General features: G+C 48.3%; 1 protein-coding gene across 1 annotated transcript in view; it reads left to right on the top strand.

Annotated features, from left to right (window-relative positions):
• Nucleotides 1-25,218, top strand: part of LETM1 (leucine zipper and EF-hand containing transmembrane protein 1) — a 309,671-nt gene that overhangs the window by 185,650 nt on the left and 98,803 nt on the right. Inside the window, exon 8 of the mRNA XM_069203864.1 lies at nucleotides 8,266-8,397. Coding sequence (XP_069059965.1) covers nucleotides 8,266-8,397 — 132 coding nt within the window. The remainder of the gene's footprint in view (nucleotides 1-8,265; nucleotides 8,398-25,218) is intronic.

The raw sequence follows: 25,218 nt of genomic DNA on the forward strand, positions 1-25,218 counted from the left end.
CAGCTAGTGATATTTAAGACCCCATTTTCGCTAATTATTCCTTTTATTAAGTTGGAATCTCCCATTCCACTTGTGTTCAGACCAAGCATTGATTGTGTTTTTATTTGAGGTTACTGCAGCTGCCAATAATCATGTCATCAGTAATGAAGAAATATTTGTTACTACCCTAGATGGGTTAGTCGAAAATGTTTGGGAAGTGCTAGATAATCTGATTCAACCTAAAGCAGACAATTCAAATATGAGTCGTGGAGAACGACAGGCGCTTAACCTGATCAAATCAAAGTATGAAGCACTTGTTCATTTCCATGGTTCACAGACCTACTTGGAGAGTGGCTGAATGTGAGGGGCTTGCCAAAAATTGTTTTTGCCTGCCCATGGGGGTTTGGGTGGTTCCTGCGGCCAGCCCCACAACATACAAAGAGGGAGTTGCAAAAAGTCCTGTTACGGTTTCCAAATATTATCATACTATTGTGAACAGCTCTTGGCTCTGTATACCTCTTTTTCCATAAAAGGCTCAAATGTCCTCACTAATGACATCATCCAATAAATTCACCAGTTTGCTGAAAGCTTTTCATACTGGATGGTATTCACCAAAGCACTTGCAGACCTAATATTCCTTAACATCAGCAGAATGTGTGGGTGTATCCTTTTATAGCAAATGGATAATGAAGCATATCTATGAAATCACCCACATTAAGTAGATATTATACTCTATTATGTTTTTAACTGATATCAAGGTATTTTAGGGAACTTATTGAACCTTGAATAAATTCTCCCTTCCCTTATTTTACTATACGGCTCCAGGGGATAGAGTCCCCCGTGCCAACCCCAGGCTCAGGGAATTAAATAAAGCCCCCAGAAATGAGGTCTACGGGCCCCTTAGTGGCTCAGGAAGTGGAGCTGTGTGCTTCACTCCCCTTAATAAAAAGCAAAGCCCCCTTGAGATGTGGTCCCTTGGGCACAAAGTGGCCCGCTCTCCTTATAAAAATAAAAATAAAAAGTCCTTGGGATGGGGTCACCAGGGCCCAAAGAGGCTTTGGGCGGTAGGGCTGCGCTGATGGTTTGCAAGCAGGGCCTGGTCACAGTTCTGGCCCTGCGGTCAAACCCATGCTGCGCATGGCCAAAGGCAGTGTGCGACCTGGGATTCGCTGCCTACTGGGGGTTGGACACCCAAGGAAGCGGCAGGGATCTGGCTTTAGGTAGAACAATAAAATGTTACTTTGTTTTAAAAAAATAAAAAAAATAAAAAAACCTTAGAAATTCACTGAAAAAAAAATAGTTAAAAGGACGTTATAGTTTGTTGAAAATGTGAGTTAAAACATAACATTTTTAATGAACAAAACCACTGAAATTCACCAGTTGTAGTCATCTCAAGTATCTATAACTCATGCTTTCGCTGTGGACTGCTAATTACCCCACATATTACGTCACTCATGACATCTTCTATGACATCATTGATAATGTCACAAATCACATTGATATATCGTGTACATCTCCATATAAACTCAATAATGGAAAGTCAAGTTCTAATGTTTAGCAAGCAAACACCGTCTTCCTGGCCAAAATATCAGTTCCAGTAATTTGAACCAGAAAGCTAGGAATTCATTTAGACAACCAGCTACCATTTCCCCTATGTATTAAAGTTGCAGCCAATTGCATTTTAGTTTTGCACATCCTCTCCAAAATGTTTTCACTCCTCTCTACAGGGAGTGCAGAATTATTAGGCAAATGAGTATTTTGACCACATCATCCTCTGTATGCATGTTGTCGTACTCCAAGCTGTATAGGCTCGAAAGCCTACTACCAATTAAGCATATTAGGTGATGTGCATCTCTGTAATGAGAAGGGGTGTGGTCTAATGACATCAACACCCTATATCAGGTGTGCATAATTATTAGGCAACTTCCTTTCCTTTGGCAAAATGGGTCAAAAGAAGGACTTGACAGGCTCAGAAAAGTCAAAAATAGTGAGATATCTTGCAGAGGGATGCAGCACTCTTAAAATTGCAAAGCTTCTGAAGCGTGATCATCGAACAATCAAGCGTTTCATTCAAAATAGTCAACAGGGTCGCAAGAAGCGTGTGGAAAAACCAAGGCGCAAAATAACTGCCCATGAACTGAGAAAAGTCAAGCGTGCAGCTGCCACGATGCCACTTGCCACCAGTTTGGCCATATTTCAGAGCTGCAACATCACTGGAGTGCCCAAAAGCACAAGGTGTGCAATACTCAGAGACATGGCCAAGGTAAGAAAGGCTGAAAGACGACCACCACTGAACAAGACACACAAGCTGAAACGTCAAGACTGGGCCAAGAAATATCTCAAGACTGATTTTTCTAAGGTAATATGGACTGATGAAATGAGAGTGAGTCTTGATGGGCCAGATGGATGGGCCCGTGGCTGGATTGGTAAAGGGCAGATAGCTCCAGTCCGACTCAGACGCCAGCAAGGTGGAGGTGGAGTACTGGTTTGGGCTGGTATCATCAAAGATGAGCTTGTGGGGCCTTTTCGGGTTGAGGATGGAGTCAAGCTCAACTCCCAGTCCTACTGCCAGTTCCTGGAAGACACCTTCTTCAAGCAGTGGTACAGGAAGAAGTCTGCATCCTTCAAGAAAAACATGATTTTCATGCAGGACAATGCTCCATCACACGCGTCCAAGTACTCCACAGCGTGGCTGGCAAGAAAGGGTATAAAAGAAGGAAATCTAATGACATGGCCTCCTTGTTCACCTGATCTGAACCCCATTGAGAACCTGTGGTCCATCATCAAATGTGAGATTTACAAGGAGGGAAAACAGTACACCTCTCTGAACAGTGTCTGGGAGGCTGTGGTTGCTGCTGCACGCAATGTTGATGGTGAACAGATCAAAACACTGACAGAATCCATGGATGGCAGGCTTTTGAGTGTCCTTCCAAAGAAAGGTGGCTATATTGGTCACTGATTTGTTTTTGTTTTGTTTTTGAATGTCAGAAATGTATATTTGTGAATGTTGAGATGTTATATTGGTTTCACTGGTAATAATAAATAATTGAAATGGGTATATATTTGTTTTTTGTTAAGTTGCCTAATAATTATGCACAGTAACAGTCACCTGCACACACAGATATCCCCCTAACATAGCTAAAACTAAAAGCAAACTAAAAACTACTTCCAAAAATATTCAGCTTTGATATTAATGAGTTTTTTGGGTTCATTGAGAACATGGTTGTTGTTCAATAATAAAATTAATCCTCAAAAATACAACTTGCCTAATAATTCTGCACTCCCTGTACAACTGCAAAGAAAACTGTAGTTAAAACAGTGATCAACCCACAGATTAGACTACAGCAAGGCCTTTCACAGTATCCTTTGCAGTAACTTCAAACTGTTCAAATGCAGCAACAAGACTAGCTCCTGGTTAGGAAGAGAATATGGTTCAAAACTCTGTTTTACAGATAAGGGTTATTAAAATATAGGACCAATTTAACTTAGTCTAAATATTCAGCAACATATCCCATCGCAATTTTTATGAACCACTTCCAACTTCTGGCCTCAATTCCCCAAGGTGAAGAAATCCATGCAAAGAAGCAGATCATGCTCGTTTATGGCACCTGCTATCTGGAATTCACTTCCTCTTGCACTTAAACAAAAAAAAACAGAACTCTTTCTGTAAACAGCTTATAAAATGGCATTTTCAAAACAACCAGTTAATTCCTCGTTCAGTGATCACGTTTCTAGATCTTCACTGTTGGTATACCATGTGGGTAGCTGTACATTGTTATGTCATGTTGTGTGTATTTTTAAAGCACACTATCAGCCGTGAGGGTATCTTGGTGCTGAGCAGGTGTGTGTGTGTCTAGCCCGGTCTAGGGAAGATTGGTTAATTTAAAAGGCAGATCTTCAGCATCTTGTGGAATTCTAGAAGAGAGGAGGCGGCTCTGATGTTGAGTGAGAGTTTGTTGCACACTTTAGAAGCAATGTAAGAGAATGCCCGCCTTGTATTGTGTATGTGCAGAATGTATGCAAGTTGCAGCCCTGCAGAGCAGAGATGTCTGGTTGGTTTATGAAAGGAGATACAACTGTTCAGCTAGCTGGGAACTAAGTATTATAGTGAATGGAATATGTGTGTGTGAGAGGTTTGAAATTAGCACGTGTACCTGATGTGTGGTGTGATATGAGGTTTGTGTGGGAGGTTGATCTTAGCTGTTTAGTTTTATATGATTTATAGTCTTCTGGTGTGTTGCTTAGTGATCCCGGCATAGAGTGTGTTTGTGTAGTTTAAAATGTTGGTAAGTAGGGTGTGTGTGACAGTTTTTCAGGTGTTACTTGGGAGTCATTTGAAGAACTCCCTCAACATTTTCAGGGTGTGGAAGCAGTGTCTGAGTTCAGTCAGCCAGCAGTTGGATTCCCATGGTGAGGTGTTTTTGCTGAAGATCACTACTTTTGTCTTGCTTATGTTGAGCTTGAGGCTCTTGGCTTTTATCCAGTTTGCTACTCTGGTCATGCAGGCTGTGAATTTGTTTGAGGGAGACTGTGTTATGTGTTGTCTGCCTAGGAGAGGATGTTGATGTCATGGGCTCAGATGATATTGTCCAGAGGGATCATGTATGTGATGGAGGGGGGGGAGGGGGAGGTTGAGTGATGGACCTTGAGGCCCCCCACAGATTTAGCAGGCATCCGAGGAGTAAAGTGCCAGGCTGACAGCTGGTGGTGTATCCATATGAATGAGCAGATCAAGTGGAGAGTGGGTCCTTAGATACCAGTCTTGTGCAGGCACCAAATGAGGTGTGAGACAATGTCAGATGCTGCAGAGAGGTCAGGGAGAATACTGTCTCTTCTGACAAGGATCATGCAGATGTCGTCTGTGGCAATAACAAGAGCTGTTTCTGTATTGTGGTTGGACCTGAATTTTGGTGCATGGAGTTGAGCTGGTCGTTGGTGAGGCATCCGTTGATTAGTTTCTCTAAGACCTTGGCCAATTATGGTGCACCCTATACAAATCTCATTCATTCAATACCACTAAACCCTTTGTTGGGGAACATTCCCATTGTGGAGATGTGCAGAGCAGGCAACTAGAGATCTGTCAAGACTTTCATGTGACACTCCTATACTGACTCACACTTCAGGGAAAGACACACAAGTAGGTCTGGCCTATTTGCATACAGCTTCATTTTGTCCACAACTTCTGGATGTACTGTCTATTTTATTCATACTGAAGTTATCCTAAAGGAAAAGTAAATTTAATTAACTGCAAATCTAGTTCTCCTTCTTGCCAAATGGGTGACTGTTTGTAGTACATGAAGTGTCCAAGTTGTTTTTACATGGTCACAATTTAGACCTAATGCTGTCCCATGCCATAGGCCCACCCACACATATGGGGTTTCGTTTTATCAGGAGATGTTTTGGAACATTGGTGGTAGGAGCTTTTCCATTTTTCTGAAGGTCTGGAGTTTATGGCCACTGAAAACTAAGAATTGTAGGGTTTTTTAAATGCATATTTTGCCATTGATGGGGAGTTCTGGGTAATACCATTTGTTGGGATACATAAAAACACATCAGTGTGGATTCCCCTATTTCTCTAGTTTTCAGAAATGTAGGGTGTTGTTAGATTCTCCTGGGTGCTGAGTGACCCTGCACCCAAATAGTGCTGACATCCCCTTACAATCTTCCTTCACCTATCAGAAATATGCTCTGATGTCTAGTATGTGGATCCCTACTCAGACCCATGGAAACCCCATCCATGTCTGATAGCCCACTGTGAGAAGAGAAATTTTCCTGCTCAAGGCACACGGAATGAAATGACCATGTTTTGGCAATATATTTTTCAAATCTTACAGGCGTCCTGTTCAATGCAGTCTTGTGGACACCCAGTCAAGATGGGGGAGGCCCTGTACCTAGCGATAGAAACCTTAAGATGTGTAGATGTTAAACATATATGGTTATATTATATTTGCATACAGCCAAGGGTTGGAATCCTTGGCCACAAGGCAGGTACTATGAACCTAAACACACAAGAGGAAAAGAAGTAATAATACTAGTCTTATCAGCAACTAATCATAGTATTGGGGGGAAAGGATAACTTTATCCAAGAAGAAATCACCTTATTTACCATTCATACATAACCACACTCTGGTAATTCAAGTTTCACTGAGAATCTCCCGGAAACTGGTGCGTGACCGGGAACATCTCCCTATAGTCACACATTTGTCAGGGGAATAAGGGAAGGACGCCAATGATCCATGCCGGTTTCCTTTTTCCCCCCTCATACTGTGATTAGTTGTTCTGGGGGGGTTGAAGAAATGGGGACTATGGTCCTGAGGAAGGCCAAACGACCCATTGAGGCGATTAGAAACGGCTCAAGCATGTCTGCAAGAGAGCAGACGGGAGGGATGAAGGGGCACTAATACCTCTGTGTCATCACCAACAGTGATTTTAGTCCTTTCCAGGGAATCCAATAATAAAGAGGAAGGAGGACTTCCATGGAGTAGTTTTATCTAAATTATTTTTTCTGCAGAGTAGATTCCCCATGTATATGTCTGTATTGTTTTCCCCACTCCCTTAGGCTCCATCCGTGACGTTGGTTGCTCAGGGATGTTGAAGCAGGCCCGGTGGTGAAGCACTGGTGAGGGCACCTTTTAAGAACTATGTGTGTTTTTCATTGTGGGTACCCTGACTCGATAAGAATAGTATTACTCCTCCTTTTCCTTTTGTGTGTTTAGATATAGATAATTAGGGAGGGCAGAAAATGAGAAGTACTTCTCTCCCCTTTCTTTTGTGCAGTGGACAGATACCATACACCTGCATGTCCTTTGCAGCTGCTTTTCAACTGTACAATGCAGTGTTCCAGGTTTATCACCTGTGTACATGGTGAAGCCATAGAAAACCCACTAACCTTATATGAAATGCAGCCTAATAGAAAAGATAGAAAAGTCAGCCATATGCATAAGTCATGCTGTTTTTTTTGGTTTTTTTAATAGAAGTAAGCAAGTGGTAGACAGTGTTTTTCGTGCTGTCTAAAGCTGGCAGATCAAAAAGAGATGAGTTTACCCATCATTGTAGCTGCAGCTTTATCAGGTTTACTTCTCGCCTGACGTCTTCTCTAGGCCCTGGGATTAAGTTGTGATCTTGTATCTCACAAAGACCCATCTGAGACACAGGTGGACTAAGCTAATTGTTCTTTTTATGTGGTCTTCATATTCAAATCAATGTCTAAGCAAGCAGCTACATCCCATCTAATAGTGAAATGTTTTATTATCCATCTCAAATGTAGTTCTACAGAGGTAAGTTAGCTTATAGCGAATGTTGGCCTGATTACGTTTATGATTGGTTTGAAGGTAATCATCCTCTATCGGAAGAGTGTTGGCTTAAAATATCAAAATCTGGCCCCAAAATATTTGGGTACACTTGTTCAGTTTTCTTATCAACCAAGCATAAATTTTTAAACTTTAGCCGTTACTCCATGGGTAGCCAACCAAGGGACTCCAGGTCCAGAGGAACATTGCATGTCTAGTAGATGTTTAGGGGTTCTAGCTGTCACATTCTAGATGAGTTGACAATGTTGTGTTAGATTCATCTGGAGTCTTAGGTTAATAGCAGAAACATAGTCAAACCACCAATAAATCTAGGCATTGACTACTGACACTTTTGTAGGAAATTAGAAAAGTCTCAGGAAGTTTTCCAGAATGTGGCACTAAAAGAAAACAGGATTTCGTGACAGTACTGATCTGTGGTCTCAAAGGAAGGGCTACACTTTTTTCTACCAAGATTCTGAACTATAAAAACTGAGCATAGAGCTTACTGGACCAGTACTAAGAAGGGTCTGTTCATGTGAGCCAGCAGGGGGAGTAGGATCATTTTCTTTTCTCTGTAAAGTCAGTCAAGTACAGCACATTCAGCATGCAAGAGTATACCAGACTTGAATCTTTCCTTGAAAGTGTTTTGCTCTTCTCCCCATCTAAGCAGTATCTTTCTGTACTCAGTATACTTAAAAAAAAACCTCTATTTATTTGATCAGAAGTGCTAATTGGCACCCAGTTTTAGATAGAATAACCAGACTTTCAAAGGTGTAGGATGATCCCAGCATGTTACAGTACTTGGTGTTATTTGACCCTTTCTCCTTCTGTCACATCATTACCCTAATGATGGTCTGCTTTTATTCACTGCCCCCCCACCACCCTCCTAATGCGGAAAATGCTAAGTGGGTACACAGAAGAAGCAACTTATTTTTTTGTGATTTGTACATCTGGATCCCACGGTCAGTAACACAATGCTATTTGTCTTGCTTTACAGTGGTTGGAGCTGCACTTGAATCAAGAAATCCCTACCTCCCTGCTTCTCTTATCCAGAGCTTTGTACCTTCCAGATACCCTTTCACCTGCTGATCAGCTTAAAACAACACTGCAGACCTTACCAGAAATTGTGGTAGGTATAATAATCTTTTTAAGTCTCTTTGTTCATTCTCAAAATGTTTATAACTGTTTGCTGCCTGCTCTGCCACCTCGATATATGTTAGATGTTTAAAAGGACTGGTTGATGCCTCTGATGAAGACTTAATTTTTTACACCATTGTAACTCTTCTCTGCAAACATTGACCATGTGAAACATCCTTCATCAGTCTGTTACCTTATTGTATTAAGGTACTAGTTTTCTGGTCTTCCAACTGCCCTGTGTGTGTCATCAGGCCCTAACTTGGTAATATGTTTGCAGCAGACTTTTTTGTTTGCATATTACAGCTTTAAATTTTTATTTTTTTTTTCATAAATCTGTTTATTGGCTTTTTTAAACTTTACATTTTGTCATACGTTTCAGCGCAACATATTCTAGTGTGCAATGCTCGCTGTGTTTAGGTAGTGTTTGGTACATTGGCAAAACAGTTGTACAGCATATGTTACATGTTTTTGCAATTGTTCATCGCAGTCGCAGCGCTTATTGGCATAACATTGTTTCAGTCACAAGTATCCAGTTATTGCGCTTTTGGTTAAAAAGCAGATAATATGAATTTTATAGATTAACTTTAGAATAAGAAGAAATAAAAGGGAAAAAGAACAACAATCACTTTGCCGGGATCAGACACCTATGTGATTATTTTAACATGACTATTTTCGTGCCGGGTTGGAGATCTATTGTACCAGATCAATTTGTAGGCGGAAGAGGTTGGGTCGTTAGTCAGGTCTGGTGTGTGCGGTTGTCTCGCCCCTCAATGTCAGTGTGTCTGCATTCTGTTCTCTTATATGGTGTGACCTTCTAACCCATGAATAATAGTTCATTTTAGTCCAGTCCCTCCTCTGTCGGGTGTGCCTCCATGTTATGCAGTTGTAGCATGAACCCCTCCCAGCAGGTGGAGATTGGAAATTGTCGCAGCCCCAGGGTTTCTGCTCGTCTAAGTGCTAAGCCCTCTGCTCCCGCCCACACCTCGAGCGAGCGCCTCCAGGCCTGTATCGGCGGCGGTCCGGTGATTTCCACCTTCGGGTCACTAGTCGTTTTGCTACAATGAGTCCTAGGTCTGTGAAGCGTGCCTCTGTTCTATGTTGTTTGTTTCTAGGGAAAAGTCCTAGGATGCATGTCTCCCATGTGAAGGGTATTTGTTGTGTTATGCAGTTAGATAGGTTGTTTATTACCGCCCTCCAATAGGCGCTTAGGCTAGGACAGGACCACACCATGTGCAACATATCCGCCTCAATCTCGCGGCATCGGGGGCAGGCCGCGAGTTGGCGAGCGAAGTATCTATTCACGCGTGCAGGTGTGAGGTAGGCTCTATGCACTATATAGTATTGGATTAGTCTGAATCGTGAGTTACGTGGTATGTTGAGGTGGCCTGAGAGGGCAGATCTCCATCGTGTTATCGCAATGGAATCGCCAGTATCCGCTTCCCATGCCACACGCAGTGCATCGTTGTCGGAGGCAGTTTGGGTTCTTAAGGCGTCCGCCAGCCAACTGACCTGGTGCTGGCCACAGCCCACCACCTGCAGGTATTGTACCAGCAGGTGGGTGGGTGGAGCTGTTGTGACGTCTCCCCACTTGGACCCAAGAGTCCTCGCCCGGGAGCAGTGTAAGAGTAATTGGCCAGGTGGAAGCCCCATTTCCTGAAGCCTAGCAAACGGCAGTAGTTGGTTTTCTTTATAGAGGTCGCCCAGTGTGTGTAACTCTAATTCGTGCCATATGCGCAATTCTGAATCGGACGTGGCCCTGGGTGTACCCGCCAACGCCAAGGCAGGTGCAAAGGGGATTGCCGTTCTTGTGAGGTGGAGCGATCTGCGGAAGCATTTATGAGCTGTTCTGAGGAATAGTTGCCGTGGGGTTTGTGCGTGTGTGAGCGGGTGGAATAAATGTTGTATTTGTTGGAGCGGGCGTGGCCCTTCCTCCGATGCTGTATCTGCAAGCTGTATGCCAGCCAGCCATCTAGATATCCATTGAAGTTGGGCTGCCAGGTAATAGTGCTCCAGGTTGGGGACCGCAAGTCCGCCTTTGTCAGGCGGCAGGTACAGTTTTTTTAGGGCAACCCTACAGCGGCCGCCGTTCCATATGAATTCTCTCAGCCCTGTCTCCAGTGCCTTGAAGAATCTGGGGGGAACGTAGTGTGGGAGATTAGAGAAGTACAGGAGCCGGGGAAGAACCACAATTTTTAGAAGTGCTATCCTGCCTGCCACAGTTAGTGGCAACGTCCTCCAAAACGCCATTTGAGACTTGACTGAGGATATGGCTTTTACAAGGTTGCTCACAAATATGTCTTCTTCGCTGTGGTAGACTCGGACGCCCAGGTATCTGAATGTGCTTGGCTGCCACGGGGCAAGGTTCCCGGCTAGGTTAAGTCCTGGATCGGGTAGGTCTGGGTCGAATAGGAAGAGGCATGACTTAGACCAGTTGACTTTTAGACCTGATATCGACGCAAAGTGTTGTAGGAGTAAACTGGTCATAGGTGGGATCTGTGTGATCTCCCTGAAATATAGCAAGAGGCCATCTGCGTACAGTGACACTATATGTAAGTCATCTCCTAGATGAATTCCCCAGTTGTTTCCCTCCCCGCATAAGGCCGCCGCCAGGGGTTCTATAGCCAGTGAAAATAATAACAGTGAGAGAGGGCTACCCTGTCTCGTGTCTCTGCATACCCGGATTGGTTCTGCTATCTCGGCACCCAGCCCCACCTGGATCATTGGTCTGGTGTATAATAGTTTAACTAGACGGGTTAAAGATGGTCCCATGCCAAATTGTTTCAGTACCCTGAACAGGTAGGGCCATTCCAGGGAGTCAAAGGCTTTTTCTAGATCAAGGACAAGGCAGCCCACCCGTGGCCAGTCACGTCTCGCATATTGCATGACCCGGAATAGTCTCCTGATATTATGGGAGGTATCTCTGGCTGGTACAAACCCGTTTTGGTTGGGGTAAGTGTTAAGTCTGGCACACTTGGCGCAAGTCTTGTCGTCAAATCAAATCAAATCAAATCATTAACATTTATAAAGCGCGCTACTCACCCGTGCGGGTCTCAAGGCGCTAGGGGAAAGAGGGGGTTACTGCTGCTCGAAAAGCCAGGTTTTTAGCAGTCTCTGGAAAGCGGAGTCGTCCTGGGTGGTCCTGAGGCTGGTGGGGAGGGAGTTCCAGGTCTTGGCCGCCAGGAAGGAGAAAGATCTCCCACCCGCTGTGGAGCGGCGGATGCGAGGGACGGACGCGAGTGCGAGGCCAGAGGAACGGAGGAGGCGGGTGGGGACGTAGAAGCTGAGGCGTCGGTTGAGGTATTCCGGTCCCTTGTCTTGGAGGGCTTTGTGTGCGTGGGTGAGAAGTCGAAAGGTGATCCTTTTGCTGACTGAGAGCCAATGCAGGTGTCTCAGGTGTGCGGAGATGTGGCTGCTGCGGGGTACTTCGAGGATGAGGCGGGCCGAGGCGTTTTGAATGCGTTGCAGGCGATTTTGAAGTTTGGCTGTGGTCCCAGCGTAGAGGGTGTTGCCGTAGTCCAGGCGGCTCGTGACGAGGGCGTGGGTCACGGTTTTTCTAGTGTCGGCGGGGATCCAGCGGAAGATCTTGCGGAGCATGCAGAGGGTGAGGAAGCAGGCGGAGGACACGGCGTTGACTTGCTTGGTCATGGTGAGAAGAGGGTCCAAGATGAAGCCGAGGTTGCGGGCGTGGTCTTCGGGGGCCGGTGCGGTGGCGAGGGCCGTGGGCCACAAGGAGTCGTCCCAGGCGGACGGGTGTTGCCGAGGTTGAGGACTTCCGTTTTTTCAGAGTTCAGCTTTAGGCGGCTGACCCACATCCAATCTGCGACATCCTTCATACCCTCTTGTAGGTTGGTCTTGGCGCTGGCGGGGTCCTTGGTGAGGGAGAGTATAAGTTGGGTGTCGTCGGCGTAGGAGGTGATGATGATGTCGTGCTTGCGTACGATGTTGGCGAGGGGGCTCATGTAGACATTGAAGAGTGTCGGGCTGAGTGATGAGCCTTGAGGTACACCGCAGATGATCTCGGTGGGGTCTGAGCGAAACGGAGGGAGGTAAACTCTTTGGGAACGGTTTGAGAGGAAGGAGGCGATCCAGTCCAGGGCCTGGCCTTGGATCCCGGTGGAGCGGAGGCGGGTGATTAGGGTGCGGTAACAGACGGTGTCGAAGGCAGCCGAAAGGTCGAGGAGAATGAGGGCGACTGTTTCACCGTTGTCCATCAGGGTTCTGATGTCGTCTGTGACTGAGATGAGGGCGGTTTCCGTGCTGTGGTTGGTTCGGAATCTGGTTTGTGAAGGATCGAGCAGGTTGTTGTTTTCCAGGAAGGTGGTCAGTTGTTTGTTGACGATCTTCTCTATTACCTTGACTGGGAAAGGCAGGAGAGAGATGGGGCGGAAGTTTTTCAGGTTGCTCGGGTCAGCCGTAGGTTTGATTAGTAGGGCGTTGACTTCGGCGTGTTTCCAGCATTCGGGGAAGGTAGCAGAAGAAAAAGAAGAGTTGATGACGGCCTGGAGGTGCGGGGCGATGATGTCGTCAGCTTTGTTAAAGATGAAGTGAGGGCAGGGGTCCGAAGGGGCGCCGGAGTGGATAGAGTTCATGGTGGATTTGGTTTCTTCAGTGTTGCTGTGGGTCCAGTTGTTGAGGGTGATGGCCGGGGGTGCGGGTTCGGTGGTGTTTGGTTGGGTCTGGTGTCCGAAGCTGTCGTGGAGGTCGCTGATCTTGCGATGGAAGAAGGTGGCGAGGGATTCGCACAAATCCTGTGAGGGCATGACGGCGTTGGCGTTGGGGTTGGAGAACTCCTTGACGATGCTGAAGAGTTCTCTGCTGTTGTGGCTGTTTTTGTCCAGTCTGTCGGTGAAAAAGTTCCTTTTAGCAGCACGGATCAGGTGGTGGTGTTCGCGGGTAGCGTTCTTGAGGGGCGGTCATGTTGTCAGCGGTGTGGTCCTTGCGCCAGGCCTTTTCGAGGGCGCGACAAGTTTTCTTTGATTCTTTGAGGGTGTCCGAGAACCAGAGAGGTTTTTTGGTGTTGGTCTGTCGATGCGTGCGTTTGAGGGGAGCAAGGTTGTCTGCGCATTTGGAGATCCAGTTTGTGAGGCTGAGGGCTGCGTCGTTGGGGTCGGTGGTGAGGGTGGGTTGGTTGGCGGCGAGTGCGGAGAAGAGTTGCTCTTCGGGGATCTTGTTCCACTGTCGACGAGGGATGGGTTGAGTGCGGAGGTGGCGGGTCTCGCGTCGGAATGTGAAGTGGACACATCTGTGGTCGGTCCAGTAAAGAGCGGAGGTGTGGCTGAAGAAGATAGGGTCGAGCGTGTGTCCGGCGATGTGGGTGGCGGTGTTCACCAGTTGTTTGAGGCCGAGGTTGGCGAGGTTGTCGAGCAGGGTGGTGGTGTTGGGGTCGTTGTTTTGTTCCAGATGAAAGTTGAGGTCGCCTAGGAGGATGTAGTCCGGTGAGGCGAGGGCATGCGAAGAGATGAAGTCGGCGATGGCGTCGCTGAAAGGGGCGCGCGGTCCGGGAGGACGGTAGACGAGGGATCCTCTGAGGGTGGTCCTCGGGTCGGTGCGAATCTGAAAGTGCAGGTGTTCAGCGGCGAGAGGGGTGTCTTCGGTGGAGGTGGTGATGCTGATGGAGTCTTTGAAGACGATGGCGATACCTCCTCCTACTTGGTTGGTGCGGTCTTTTCTGGAGATCTTGTAGCCTTTGGGGATGGCGGTGGCGATGTCTGGAGCAGAGGAGGCGTTCATCCAGGTCTCCGTGATGAAGGCGACGTCCGGGGCTGTGGAGTCCAGGAGGTCCCAGAGTTCAACGGCGTGCTTGTGGACGGAACGAGCGTTGACCAGGATGCACTTGAGGTGGTTGATGGCGCGTGGGCTTGTGGTCGTGGTAGTTGCGGGGTGGAAGATGCGTTTGCAGGAGTTGCAGGCGAAGGGTCCATGGGTGCGTTTGGGGTGAGCTTGAAAGCAGGTGTTGGAGCGTCCTGGGTTGAGGGCGTGGAGGGTGGTGGGGTCGTAGCGGATCAGCGGGGCTTGGGAGAGCTGGGGACCAGGGGTCTTGGCGCTGGGAGCGGGCCAGGCGCGGACGGGCGCAGGCGGGCTTGCCTCTGGCGTGCCAGCGGCCGCCATATGAGGTGGGGGGGGAGGGGTCAGCTGGGGGCGAATGGGAGCTGGGGGGCAGGGGCGTGCAGGAGGTCGTGGCGGGAAAGCGCGAGGGAGGGGGGGACAGGTAGAGTGAGATGAGCTGGGGGAGGGGGGGTTTAAGGGTGGAGGGAGGTGAGTGTTAGGAGGTTTAGGAGATTAGGGAGAAAGATAGGAGTAGGGTTGTGAAGATGGGGGAGGGGGTTGTAGAGGTGGGTGAGAGTGAGAGGATAGGAAGATAGGTAATAGAGAGGGTGGCGGGAAGGGGGGAAGAGAGAGAAATAGATAGAGAAAATAGATAGAGAAATCGATAGATAGAGAAATAGAGAGATAGGAAGATAGGAGGAGTGAGGGAGGTAGATAGTGGACGGGTTAGATAGGGGCGATAGAGAGGGGGAGGCGAGTGAGGGAGGGGGATGAGGCAGGAGCAGGAGGGCAGGCGCTGGGAGAAGAAGACGGAGGAGGCAGAAGAGCCGAAGGCAGAAGATAGAAGACAGAAGAGCAGAAGAACAGAAGACCGGAAGAACAGAAGACCGGAAGAACAGAAGACCGGAAGAACAGAAGACCGGAAGACAAAGAACAGAAGAGCAGGAGACCAGAAGAACAGAAGAACACAGAAGAAGATACAGAAAACGAAGAACAGAAGGCAGAAGACCACAGAAGAAGATGAGGAAGAAGAGAGGCGACAGGAGAGGCTGAGAAGCACACAGAAGAAGAGAGAAGATGGGGAAAAGAAGAGTACAGAAGAAGATTACAGACGAGGAGCGAGGAGGAAGAACAGAGAAGAAGAAAAGAAGCAGGAGCAGGAGAGAGGGTGAATAGTGCGGGGCAGAGCGAGGGGCTGGGAGGTGGGGGGTACTTACTGTGAGGTGGGTCTCAGGAACTCAGGAACCTGGAGGAGCTGCAGCAGCAGGGGGAGCGACCTACCCATGGCTAATATTTTATAAACGGTGTTTAACATTGCCAGAGGTCTATATGAGCCCATGTCCATTGAATCCCTCCCAGGTTTGTGTGGCCGATAGGTGGCCCTCCTGTACAGCCGTCTCATACACCTGCAGTAGCCTGGGTGCTAACTGCACAGCAAAGGCTTTGTAAAAGTCGACTGGTAGCCTGTCTGGGCCCGGTGTTTTGCCAGATGTAAGTTCCCGGATACTGGATTTGATCTCTTCAAGGTCGAGGGGTGCCTCAAGCATCTCTCTCTGGTCATTGTCTAGGTGTGGGAGCTTCACTCTAGCAAGAAATTCAGCACTGGAGTCTCCCCTAGGGGATGCCCTTGAAGCATAGAGTGCCGCATTATGTCTTATAAATTCGGCCTGTATCTCCACGGGTGTGTATACTAATTCCCCTGTTTGTGAGCGGATTTCCATTATTGGTTTCCTCTCACAGTCCCGACGTATCAGCCAAGCCAATAGTTTACCTGCTTTATCTGCTGATGCATGAGTTCTCGCAGAGTGTGCAATGTAGTTTAGACATCTCAGATGCTCTAGTAGTGCCTGGTGTTCTGCACGTATTGTTGGTAGTCTCGTCTTTTCGGTTTGGTTATTAGTGGTTTCTTCTTCTGACTGCGGCAGGGTCCGCTCTATTCGGGTTACATCGCGTTCAACAGAATGGCGCATGTTACACTGAGCCCCCAGACAGTGCCCCCGGATGAAGACCTTAAATGTGTCCCATTCGATCAGCCCCGATGTAGCTGTACCTTCGTTTTGCTCAAAGAATTCTGGGATTGCAACACTTAATGATACTCTGAAATCAGCATCTTCTAGGAGTTCTGGCCTCAGTCTCCACGTGGGGATAGCTGAACGGGGGGATCCCCAGCATAATCGTGCTATCAATGGGTTATGGTCCGAGTGTGTGCGCCCCATGTATTCCGAGTTCACCACCACCGGGGCAAGGCTCGCAGTGCAAAATATGCGGTCTAGTTGTACGTGTAAGGAGTGCGGGGCTGAGTAGAAAGAGTAGACTCTGTCCTCCCTGTGTCTCTGCCGCCATACATCCACCAGCTGCCATCGTTGGGTCCAGTTTACCAGACCTCGCAAGGTGGTTACCACCGGTGATGAGGGCAGTGGGGGGAAGGACTGGTCCAGTTCGACGTCTAGCACGCTGTTGAAGTCTCCCCCCAATAGCCACAAAGTGCACTCCAGCCTGCCAGGTGGTGTGATAGATTATGTAGGAAGGCTGTCTGGTCTGTGTTTGGGGCGTATATGGAGCCCAATACAACTGTGCGTCCTGCCAGCCTTCCCTTAACGAGTACGAATCTACCCTGCGGGTCTGTGATCTGTTCCTCCGCCGCAAAGGGAGTGCCTGCCCTAATCCAGATAAGCGTGCCTCTGGCATAGGCCGAGTGAATCTCGAGGCTTGTTAGGTGTGTCTCCTGTAAGAATACTAATTGGATTGAGTGTCTTTTAAGGTAGGAGTAAATGGCGTAGCGCCGCTTGGGGGTGTGAATGCCTCTCACATTCCAAGCAATTGTTGTGTATGTAGCCATGTCATGAGTGTTGGGTTCTTTGTCAGCTCTACCCATCCAGGTCCTCTACGCTGCGCTACTTTGCTAGTCTTCCGTTCCCAGCTAATATTCAGAGAATTAGTGTGTGACCACCAGCAATAACAAAACATAACTAATGCCATCAGAGCAGTTAGACAACGGGTCACCGCCCAAACACTACAACAAGAACAATAACTTGTGATCGGAGGGTTACAGGGGGGGGGATCTTAGTTGTATATGATCGCCAAGAAGCGTAGTATGCAATGTCAGGCGTTGCGTCTGTCTGTGCGTTCACAACCCTGCGTGGGCCGACACGGGTGCTTCATGGTTACGTTTGTTGTATGCTTGTCTTTTGGGGTGGATTTGTGTGGCTGACTCTAGTTGGGTATTTCCTGCAGTGTGTTGTTTCTTTGCATTGTTCAAGAGCTTTTTTTAGAAAAGTTCATCTGCGGTGGCCGGCATCACAGGGGTCCCTCAGTAAGGCCTGACTCCGATAAGCGATCCGGAGTGAGGGGACGGTCGCTGGTCAATTGTGAGAGTTCTGTGTCTGACCCCGAGTCGGGGGGGGATGCACCCATCGTTGCTGTAGTGTGAATTGCCTCTCTTCTCTTCTGAATTAGTTGTTCCAGGTCTGGAGCGCATTTTGTTGGTGCTGCTTGGGTTGCGTTCCTTCTCCGGTCACGCCTACCTCGACTGCGCTTGGTTCGGGGTGTCGGCTCGGCTAGCTCCGGCACGCCACCAGTGGATAGTCCTGTCGATTCAATCGACTCCCAAGCTGTCTCAGGTGTGGGGAAGAAGTGTGTTTTGTTTTCCACCACAACTCATAATTTGGCTGGGAACAGCAGGGGGTAGGTTAGGCCAAGTGACCGTAGCTTACGTTTCAGTGGGAGGTAGGAGGCCCGATCTCTTTGCACCGCCGAGGTGTAATCTGGGAATAGTTAAATTTGCATGTCATCTATCGGGGTGGTGGCGCGGCCCTTACCGTTCGTAGTATGATGTCTCTGTCCGCGTAGTGAAGAAGGCGAATGATGAATGGGCGCCCAGCGTTTTTGCCCGGGCCGGGATCCAGTGGGTGCGCTCCACGGAGAAAAGGGGGGTAAGCACTCCGCCTGGTACCATCCCTCGCAACCAACCCTCCGAGTAAGTCGTCGGGTCCCAACCTTCCGTGCCCTCCGGCAGGTTCACCACGCGGATGTTTCTTCTGGAGCGGTCCTCCGCCCGGCATTCCAGCTCCGCCACTCTGGCTTGTATGTCTTCCATACCTGCTTTCAGCTGGGTGGTCGCAGGCGTTTGTTCCTTTACTGTGGCTTCAGTCTCGTTGGTCTTGTCTGATAGTTTGCGGTGATCTGCATGTAGAAGGATAAGGTCACTCGCCACCCTGTCTATCTTGGCTTCCAGTAACGTACGGGCACGCTCCAGCGAGTCTCCGATTCGTTCCACTGCGGCGAGCACCGCATCTAATTTTTGGCTGTGGTGAGCTGGAAGGTCTTATGTTTTCCCGGATCCAGCTCCAGAGCGAAGGTGCCCTGTTCCAGCCATAGTCCAACTCTTTGAGGAGTTCTGTTTGGCTTCTGATCGGTGCTCCGCGCCAGACTAGTCTCCGTTCACGCTTTGCACCATGGATCCGTTTTCGCTAGGGTGGCGTGAGGTAGGTGTGTTGTTCGTCGCCAGTTCCTAGCGGTCTGGTGAGGGGTCCCACCTTCAGCGTTCGTTCCCAAGTCTTTAGTGTGGGGCCACGCAATGACCGATCCGATGGAGTCTCCCAAGAAATGTTTTATTCCTCTTTGACCGTCAGCAGGTCTTGCGGTTCCAGCGCTGTTTGCACTTGCTTAGGCGCTTATGTTTATTCAGGGGGGATCGGGCCCGCTTGTCGGGGGGCAGCAGATCACAACCCCACGGCAGCACGAGCAGCCCGGTTTAACAGTTCCTCTCCCCCGGCCTTGAGCTACCTACTTCTGTTTTTATGGTGCTCCGCTAACACTGGTATGTCGATGGGGCTCAGCGTCTGTGCAGGCCCAGATTCACCGCTCCTGGCAGGTCCAACAAGTGTCAGCGGGTTCTTTCCCTGCGTCCCTCCAGTCGCTCCTCGCTAGATTCCGACCACCAGGTGGGGATTCCCCCTCTCTTCAAATGCTCCTATTACTGGTAGGGGGGCAAGGTTTTCCAGTCCCCACCGGTTCGTTCAGGAGTCCGCATATACCGCCCGGGCCTACCTTTGTGTGGTCGCAGGTCTCGAATGGGTTGTGCGTTGGTGGGGGCCCAATCTCCGCCTCAGTGGTGCGGCTGTATGTGGGGCAGGGGACTCGAAAACCCAGGGGGCGCTCCAGCCTGGTGCGTGGCCCCGCAGTGGGGCCTCTTTGTGGCTGCCTCGCGGGCCCGGTGCCCGAGATCCAGTCTGTTCCCCCAGAAAGAGGGCACCCATGACCCCTATGCTGCTCCCTTGTGGGGCGCGCGCACGCCCGGTTGTTTTAGTGCCGGGGGGAAGAGGGCGCCGTCTCTCACCAGTTCGCACGAGTTGGCTGATGAGGGGGAGCCAGGAGTATCTTGATTCTGGTGTCCGGCTCCAGCCGCGCCGGCTGCTCCCCCTCTTGCGCAATCACCGCCTCGCGGCCAGGGCTTCGGGTGCGGTCTTCTTAGTTGCAGCGCAATTCCGCGAACGGAGGCTGCTGGGAGACTGCTTCCATTCTCGGCGGTCCCGGCGTGTTCTCGGCTTCTGCGCAGCCGACACGGAGTGTTGTGCCCCCTCCAGGAAGCTAGTTAGGCCGGGTGCGGCGCGTAGCTCTAGTAGCTCGCGCCCGCTATGTTTGGTGGCTTGGCCACGCCCCTACAGCTTTTAAGTTATAATATTTTTTTGTGAATCTACCACTAGCTTCATATTATGTTCATCTTAGATTTTTAGGATCACCACAAGTTTGCTATTTCCACTTAGATTCTTTATATGTTTGTTCAGTTTATCTCTTTTGTATAACTTAAAATATGACTTGGCTGTAACCCTTGTGAAGCTTTTTTGGGCAAACCTGTAATACACCATATTCTTCAGCACTGTCTAGATAGTTCCCGTAATAGGGCACAGTATGCCAGGTATACTAGTGCTCCAAGCATGACATCAGGAACTAGAAAGAATATTGCAGATAAGATTTCTGACACTTGACCGTATTACAGACGACACCTTTGAAATTGGACTGAACAGAAGCTTTTCAAACTGCACACAGTATTCCAGATGTGGCATTTTTGGGCGAGTCCCATAAATGCCTCAAATCTACAAACGAGGCACAGTTTCAGACTTTCATTGTTTTTGTGAATTGACCCTAAGGGCCTCAGGAGTGAGTATTTTTGAAGTGGTGGGGAAGGCAATTGTCTGTAGCAGTAGAGAAGCAAAGAATAAGGCAGTTCTTTAGATGAAGGAGAAATAAGTGTTGAAGAAATGTTGGGAGATGTGAGAGGAAAGAAAGCTGGGCCAAATGTGTGAAACACATAGAAAAAGTTTAAAGAGATGGATAGTAAAGGAGAAAGGGGGTATGTAGAGAAATTAGGAGTAGCTGATCTGTGTGATGCGGAATAGATGAATAACAAGGTGGTAATTAAATGAGCTATAGTATCAATGAAGGTAATCAAGGTCTGGACATAGAGGGCCAGTCTCCAGGATAAACAGTTGTAGTCCATGCAAAGACTGCTGGCTAGTTTATTGGTGGTTTGTGGGGCAACACATTACCAGTATTTTCACTGAGTGCATTTGTAATATCTGTGACTAATTTGTTGATCAGCAATCATTTAAATGTTAATGGCTGTAGTACGCCTTGTTTTAAAAGTTATGTATATGTTTGATGGCATGTGTAGCTTCAGATACACTTGCTATGCATTATTCCGCCATCTAGTGTTGGGCTCGGATTGTTACAAGTTGTTTTTCTTCAAAGAAGTATTTTCGGAGTCACGGGATCGAGTGCGTCATACTGTGCGTGGGCATCAACTCCGTTGTCAGATTGTTTTCTTTCCGCTGTCGGTTCGGACATGTTTTCTCTCACTCTGAGATTTCGAGTCGGAAAATTTAGAAAACTCCCTTAATCGTCGGTATTGTTTTGATCGTGTTTACACCTAGTCTCGAACCGATAGTACAGTCGAAAAATATACTTTGCCCTTCTGGGCGCGTGCGCCCGACTCGGGCCTGTTCGGGCTTACTGCGTCGAAGCCTGATGGATCGGACTCCATTCTGATTTTGTCCCAGATGCCACATGAAATTTCTTTACACAGACCAACACCTTGTATTGTAATCTGTGTCTTTCTCCCGATCACAAAGAAGAGGATTGTGAGGCCTTTCGATCAGTTCGATCCATGAAGACCCTACGTGATCGGAGAGCCAGAAGATTGGAAATGGTGTCGAAGAGTACGGATCATCTCGACACCATGGAGAAAGACCACCGACTCCGAAGAAGATAGGCCTATCACTGCTGGTCAGCACGTGAGTACATCTGCCCCTACGCCCACTTATAAAAAGTCCTCAAAGGCCTTCAGTACACCACTGCCAGAGAGCCATGGTTCGACCTGAACAAAGACTCTCGACGATTGACCTTCGGGTTTGGTGTCGAAAAAGGCCACTCCTGCGTCGGTATCAGAGTCTAATAAGTCCATCAAGAGTTCTACTTCCGACTCAAGCAAGCGCCCTGCTTTGAAGCCGAAACAACCGGCTGTATTTGCGGGCCCGAAAAAATTACTAATTCGGAACGAAAAATTCTTCTTATTCAGCAGAGCAAGGACTTTAGAAGCCATCTTAAACAGATCTCAAAATCACTGGATGAACAGTCTTATAGACCTTCTGATCATGTTTCTGAGGACACTGAAATCCAACCTATCTTTAAGATTATGGGTGAAAGACAATCAAGGATGCACATGCTTAAAGAGACTGGCAGAACAATTACTGCACCTCCTCTACAGACCAAGAGAAAGTTGGCCTTTCAAGAACATTTATACACTGCTCTACCACCAGCAAAAATTAATAAACAGAAGGAGAAGCCATTACCTACCCATACTTCTCCCACTCATTCACCACAACCTTTTTTTCGCCACCACCCACTAGCCCACCACCTTTGCCTTCACCAACTCATTCACAATATTCACATGATGATACGGTTGATCCTTGGGATCTCTACGATCCAGATCCTATTCCTGACAATGACCCGGACTTATACCCTTCTAAGCCTTCTCCACCAGAGGACACTACTGCATAGACGCAGGCTATTTCAAGGGCAGCAGCATACCATGGGGTGCTTATGCACACTGAACCCCTAGAAGAGGATTTTTTCTTTAATACATTATCCTCCATGCACTCCAAATATCAAATGCCTTCCAATGCTACCTGCCATGATTAAACATGCAGATCAAATATTCAGTGATCCAGTCAAAGGTAGGGTGATAACACCACACATTGATAGAAAATATAAACCTACTCCTACAGACCCTGATTATATTACCCACCAAGTTCCTCCAGACTCAGTGGTAGTAAGTGTGGCTAGCAAGAGGGCTAAAAGCCAGTCGTCAGGGGATGCTCCTCCCCCTGACAAGGAGAGTAGAAAATGCGATGCTGCTGGCAAGAGGGTAGCGACACAGGCTACCAACCAATGGCTAATTGCAAACTCGCAAGCCTTGCTAGCAAGGTATGATACAGCCCACTGGGACGAGATGCAAGAACTCCTACAACACCTCCCAAAGGAACACCAAAAAAGGGCACAACAGATTGTGGAAGAGGGTCAGGCCATAAGCATAAGCAATAATCAAATACGGTCTGCCCTTGATGCTGCAGATACAGCAGCTAGAAGTGTCAATACTGCCATCACTATACACAGACACGCATGGCTACATTCCTCTGGTTTTAAACCAGAAATCCAGCAGGCAGTGCTGAATATGCCTTTCAATAAAACGCACCTGTTTGGCCCAGAAGTCTCCACGGCCATAGAAAAACTGAGAAAAGACTCAGACACAGCCAAAGCAATGGGAGCTTTATACACAACACCCTATAGAGGCTTCTTTCGCAGACAACAATTCAGAGGATGGAAACAGCAGTACCAGAGAGGGGGATTTAGAGGGTCTTATAGAGGCCAATACTTTAGAACCAGAGGGAAGTTCCAGACTTCAAAACAAGCCACTACCCCACCTAACAGTGACTTATTTACCATCCCTCAACCCCACCCATCCCCTGTGGGGGGCAGGCTGCAGCAATTCTACTCCCATTGTCAAAATATCACCACAGACCATTGGGTATTGTCAATTATCTGCAATGGCTATTGCCTAGAATTGATTTCTACCCCTCCAAACATTCCTCCAACAGAGCCTCATTAAATGGCAGAAGTGGCTCTGCAACTGTCGAAGCAGGATGTAACACCTCCATCAATATATTGGGTTTAGATTCAGACACCGGCAAGGGAAAGTCCAAAAAGTCAGCTGCTTTTCTTATTACAGAGTGGAAAGAAGCAGCCTCCTCTGTATATTCTCCAGGAGATGTTAAGTCCCACTCTGGAGAGGTGTCTAAACCACTTGCCGTATCCAAACCCTGGAGACCTCCCAGAGGTTCTTCAATCTCCCCCTCCTCCAGGGCCTGCTTCTGATACTCTTGCTCCTCAAGGAGGCGAAGAGCAAGCCTCCTTGAATGAAGTCTGGCCTCAATCCTCGGCGTGGACAGGGTGTCAGCCGACGTCGATGCCCGACGCCGATCCTCCGATCCATCTGACGCCGAATCTATCGGCGCCGTGAACTTCTTCGGCGCCGACCGAGGCAAAGGATGAACAGGAGAAGAACTCTACAGCGCCGGAACAGCAGAACTACTCGGCGTCGCATGCTGCGAAGTCAACGCCAAAGGTACGGGCGCCGACCAGCACCTCCCAAAGGAAAGAAGGGCATGAAAGGTGCCGGACGTAAAGGAGCTGGAGCACCCATATTAAAGGCCAATGGCCCGAAGGACCAGCCAGTCCACCACCTGGAGCCAGTTGTTGAAAAATGGCAAACATTGCATTTAAAAATGCGGAACTGTCAGCACCTGGAGCCGGGAAAGCCGGATACTGCAGAGCCTGAGCTCGAGGTGACAACGGCGCCGGCGTCTGAGAAGCAGGTGAGAACTCCTGACGTTGAGGAACCTCGAAAACAGATGGTGGAGTCATAGGCGAAGTCGGCGAGGCCGGTGAAGCATGAGGCGTCTGCGGCTGAGGAGTGATAGTGGGACTAACCTCCCATGTCTTTCGTCGTCGAACAGAAGGTGACCTCGAGCGTGACCGCTCCCTACTCGACCGATTCACGATGGCGCTGGGAGTCACGGTGACGACGGTGGGACTTAGGTGATGATGATTTGCGCCGATGCCGCTTCTCCTTTTTTTTGGATTTCGCCAAAAAGAGTTTCGCCTCGCACTCCTTCAACGCCTTTGGGTTCATACGTTGACAGGAGTCACATTTCTCCACGTCGTGGTCGGAGCTGAGACACCACAAGCAGTCTACATGTGGGTCCCTCACCGACATCTTACCGCCGCACTCCATGCAGGGCTTAAATACCGACTTTCGCTGAGACATCTTTTTTCTTTTCGAAGAAAGAAACAGTAACTGTAACTACGCAGAGTAGAAACAGTAGCTCCCTCGAAGAATAAGCATTGTTTGAAGGCACGGAAAAAAGGGAACTGACGTCGGCGAGGACCTCTTATTGCCTGTATGACGTGAGACGGCGTCGCGTGGGCAATTGTGACGTCCTCGTCGATGTGCAGAAGCTAGGAAGAAAATTTCCGTCGGAAGCTGCCGCTGGGGGAAAATTTCATGAGTGAGGAATCCACAGGTAGCTAGTGTATCCACCAGAAAAGGCGTTACCGAAGGTAAGTAACTCGTTCATTAGGAATGATGGCATCCTGCATAGTAGTAGTACCCCATGTAAGACAAAACATGGGGACACCACAACAGTGCCTCTCACAGCAATGCTCTCAAGCACAGGGCCAATTGCAAGATCTAGTGTTGTTGGACCGCCAAACGCACAAGTCCTTCAATGGTGGAATCTCAGCAATTTAATAAAGAGGCGGTCATTTCAACACCCTGTGCCTCAGACCACAATAACAGATGTATCAATGATAGGTTGGGGAGCTCATCTCAACAACCTTACCATTCAAGGGGAATGGGATTCAAAACAGCGAAATGTTCACATAAACCGTTTAGAATTATTAGCTTTGTTCCTTGCCGTAAAAGCGTTTC

The sequence above is a fragment of the Pleurodeles waltl genome, chromosome 1_2 (genome assembly GCF_031143425.1).
Source record: "Pleurodeles waltl isolate 20211129_DDA chromosome 1_2, aPleWal1.hap1.20221129, whole genome shotgun sequence".
Lineage (NCBI taxonomy): Eukaryota > Metazoa > Chordata > Amphibia > Caudata > Salamandridae > Pleurodeles > Pleurodeles waltl.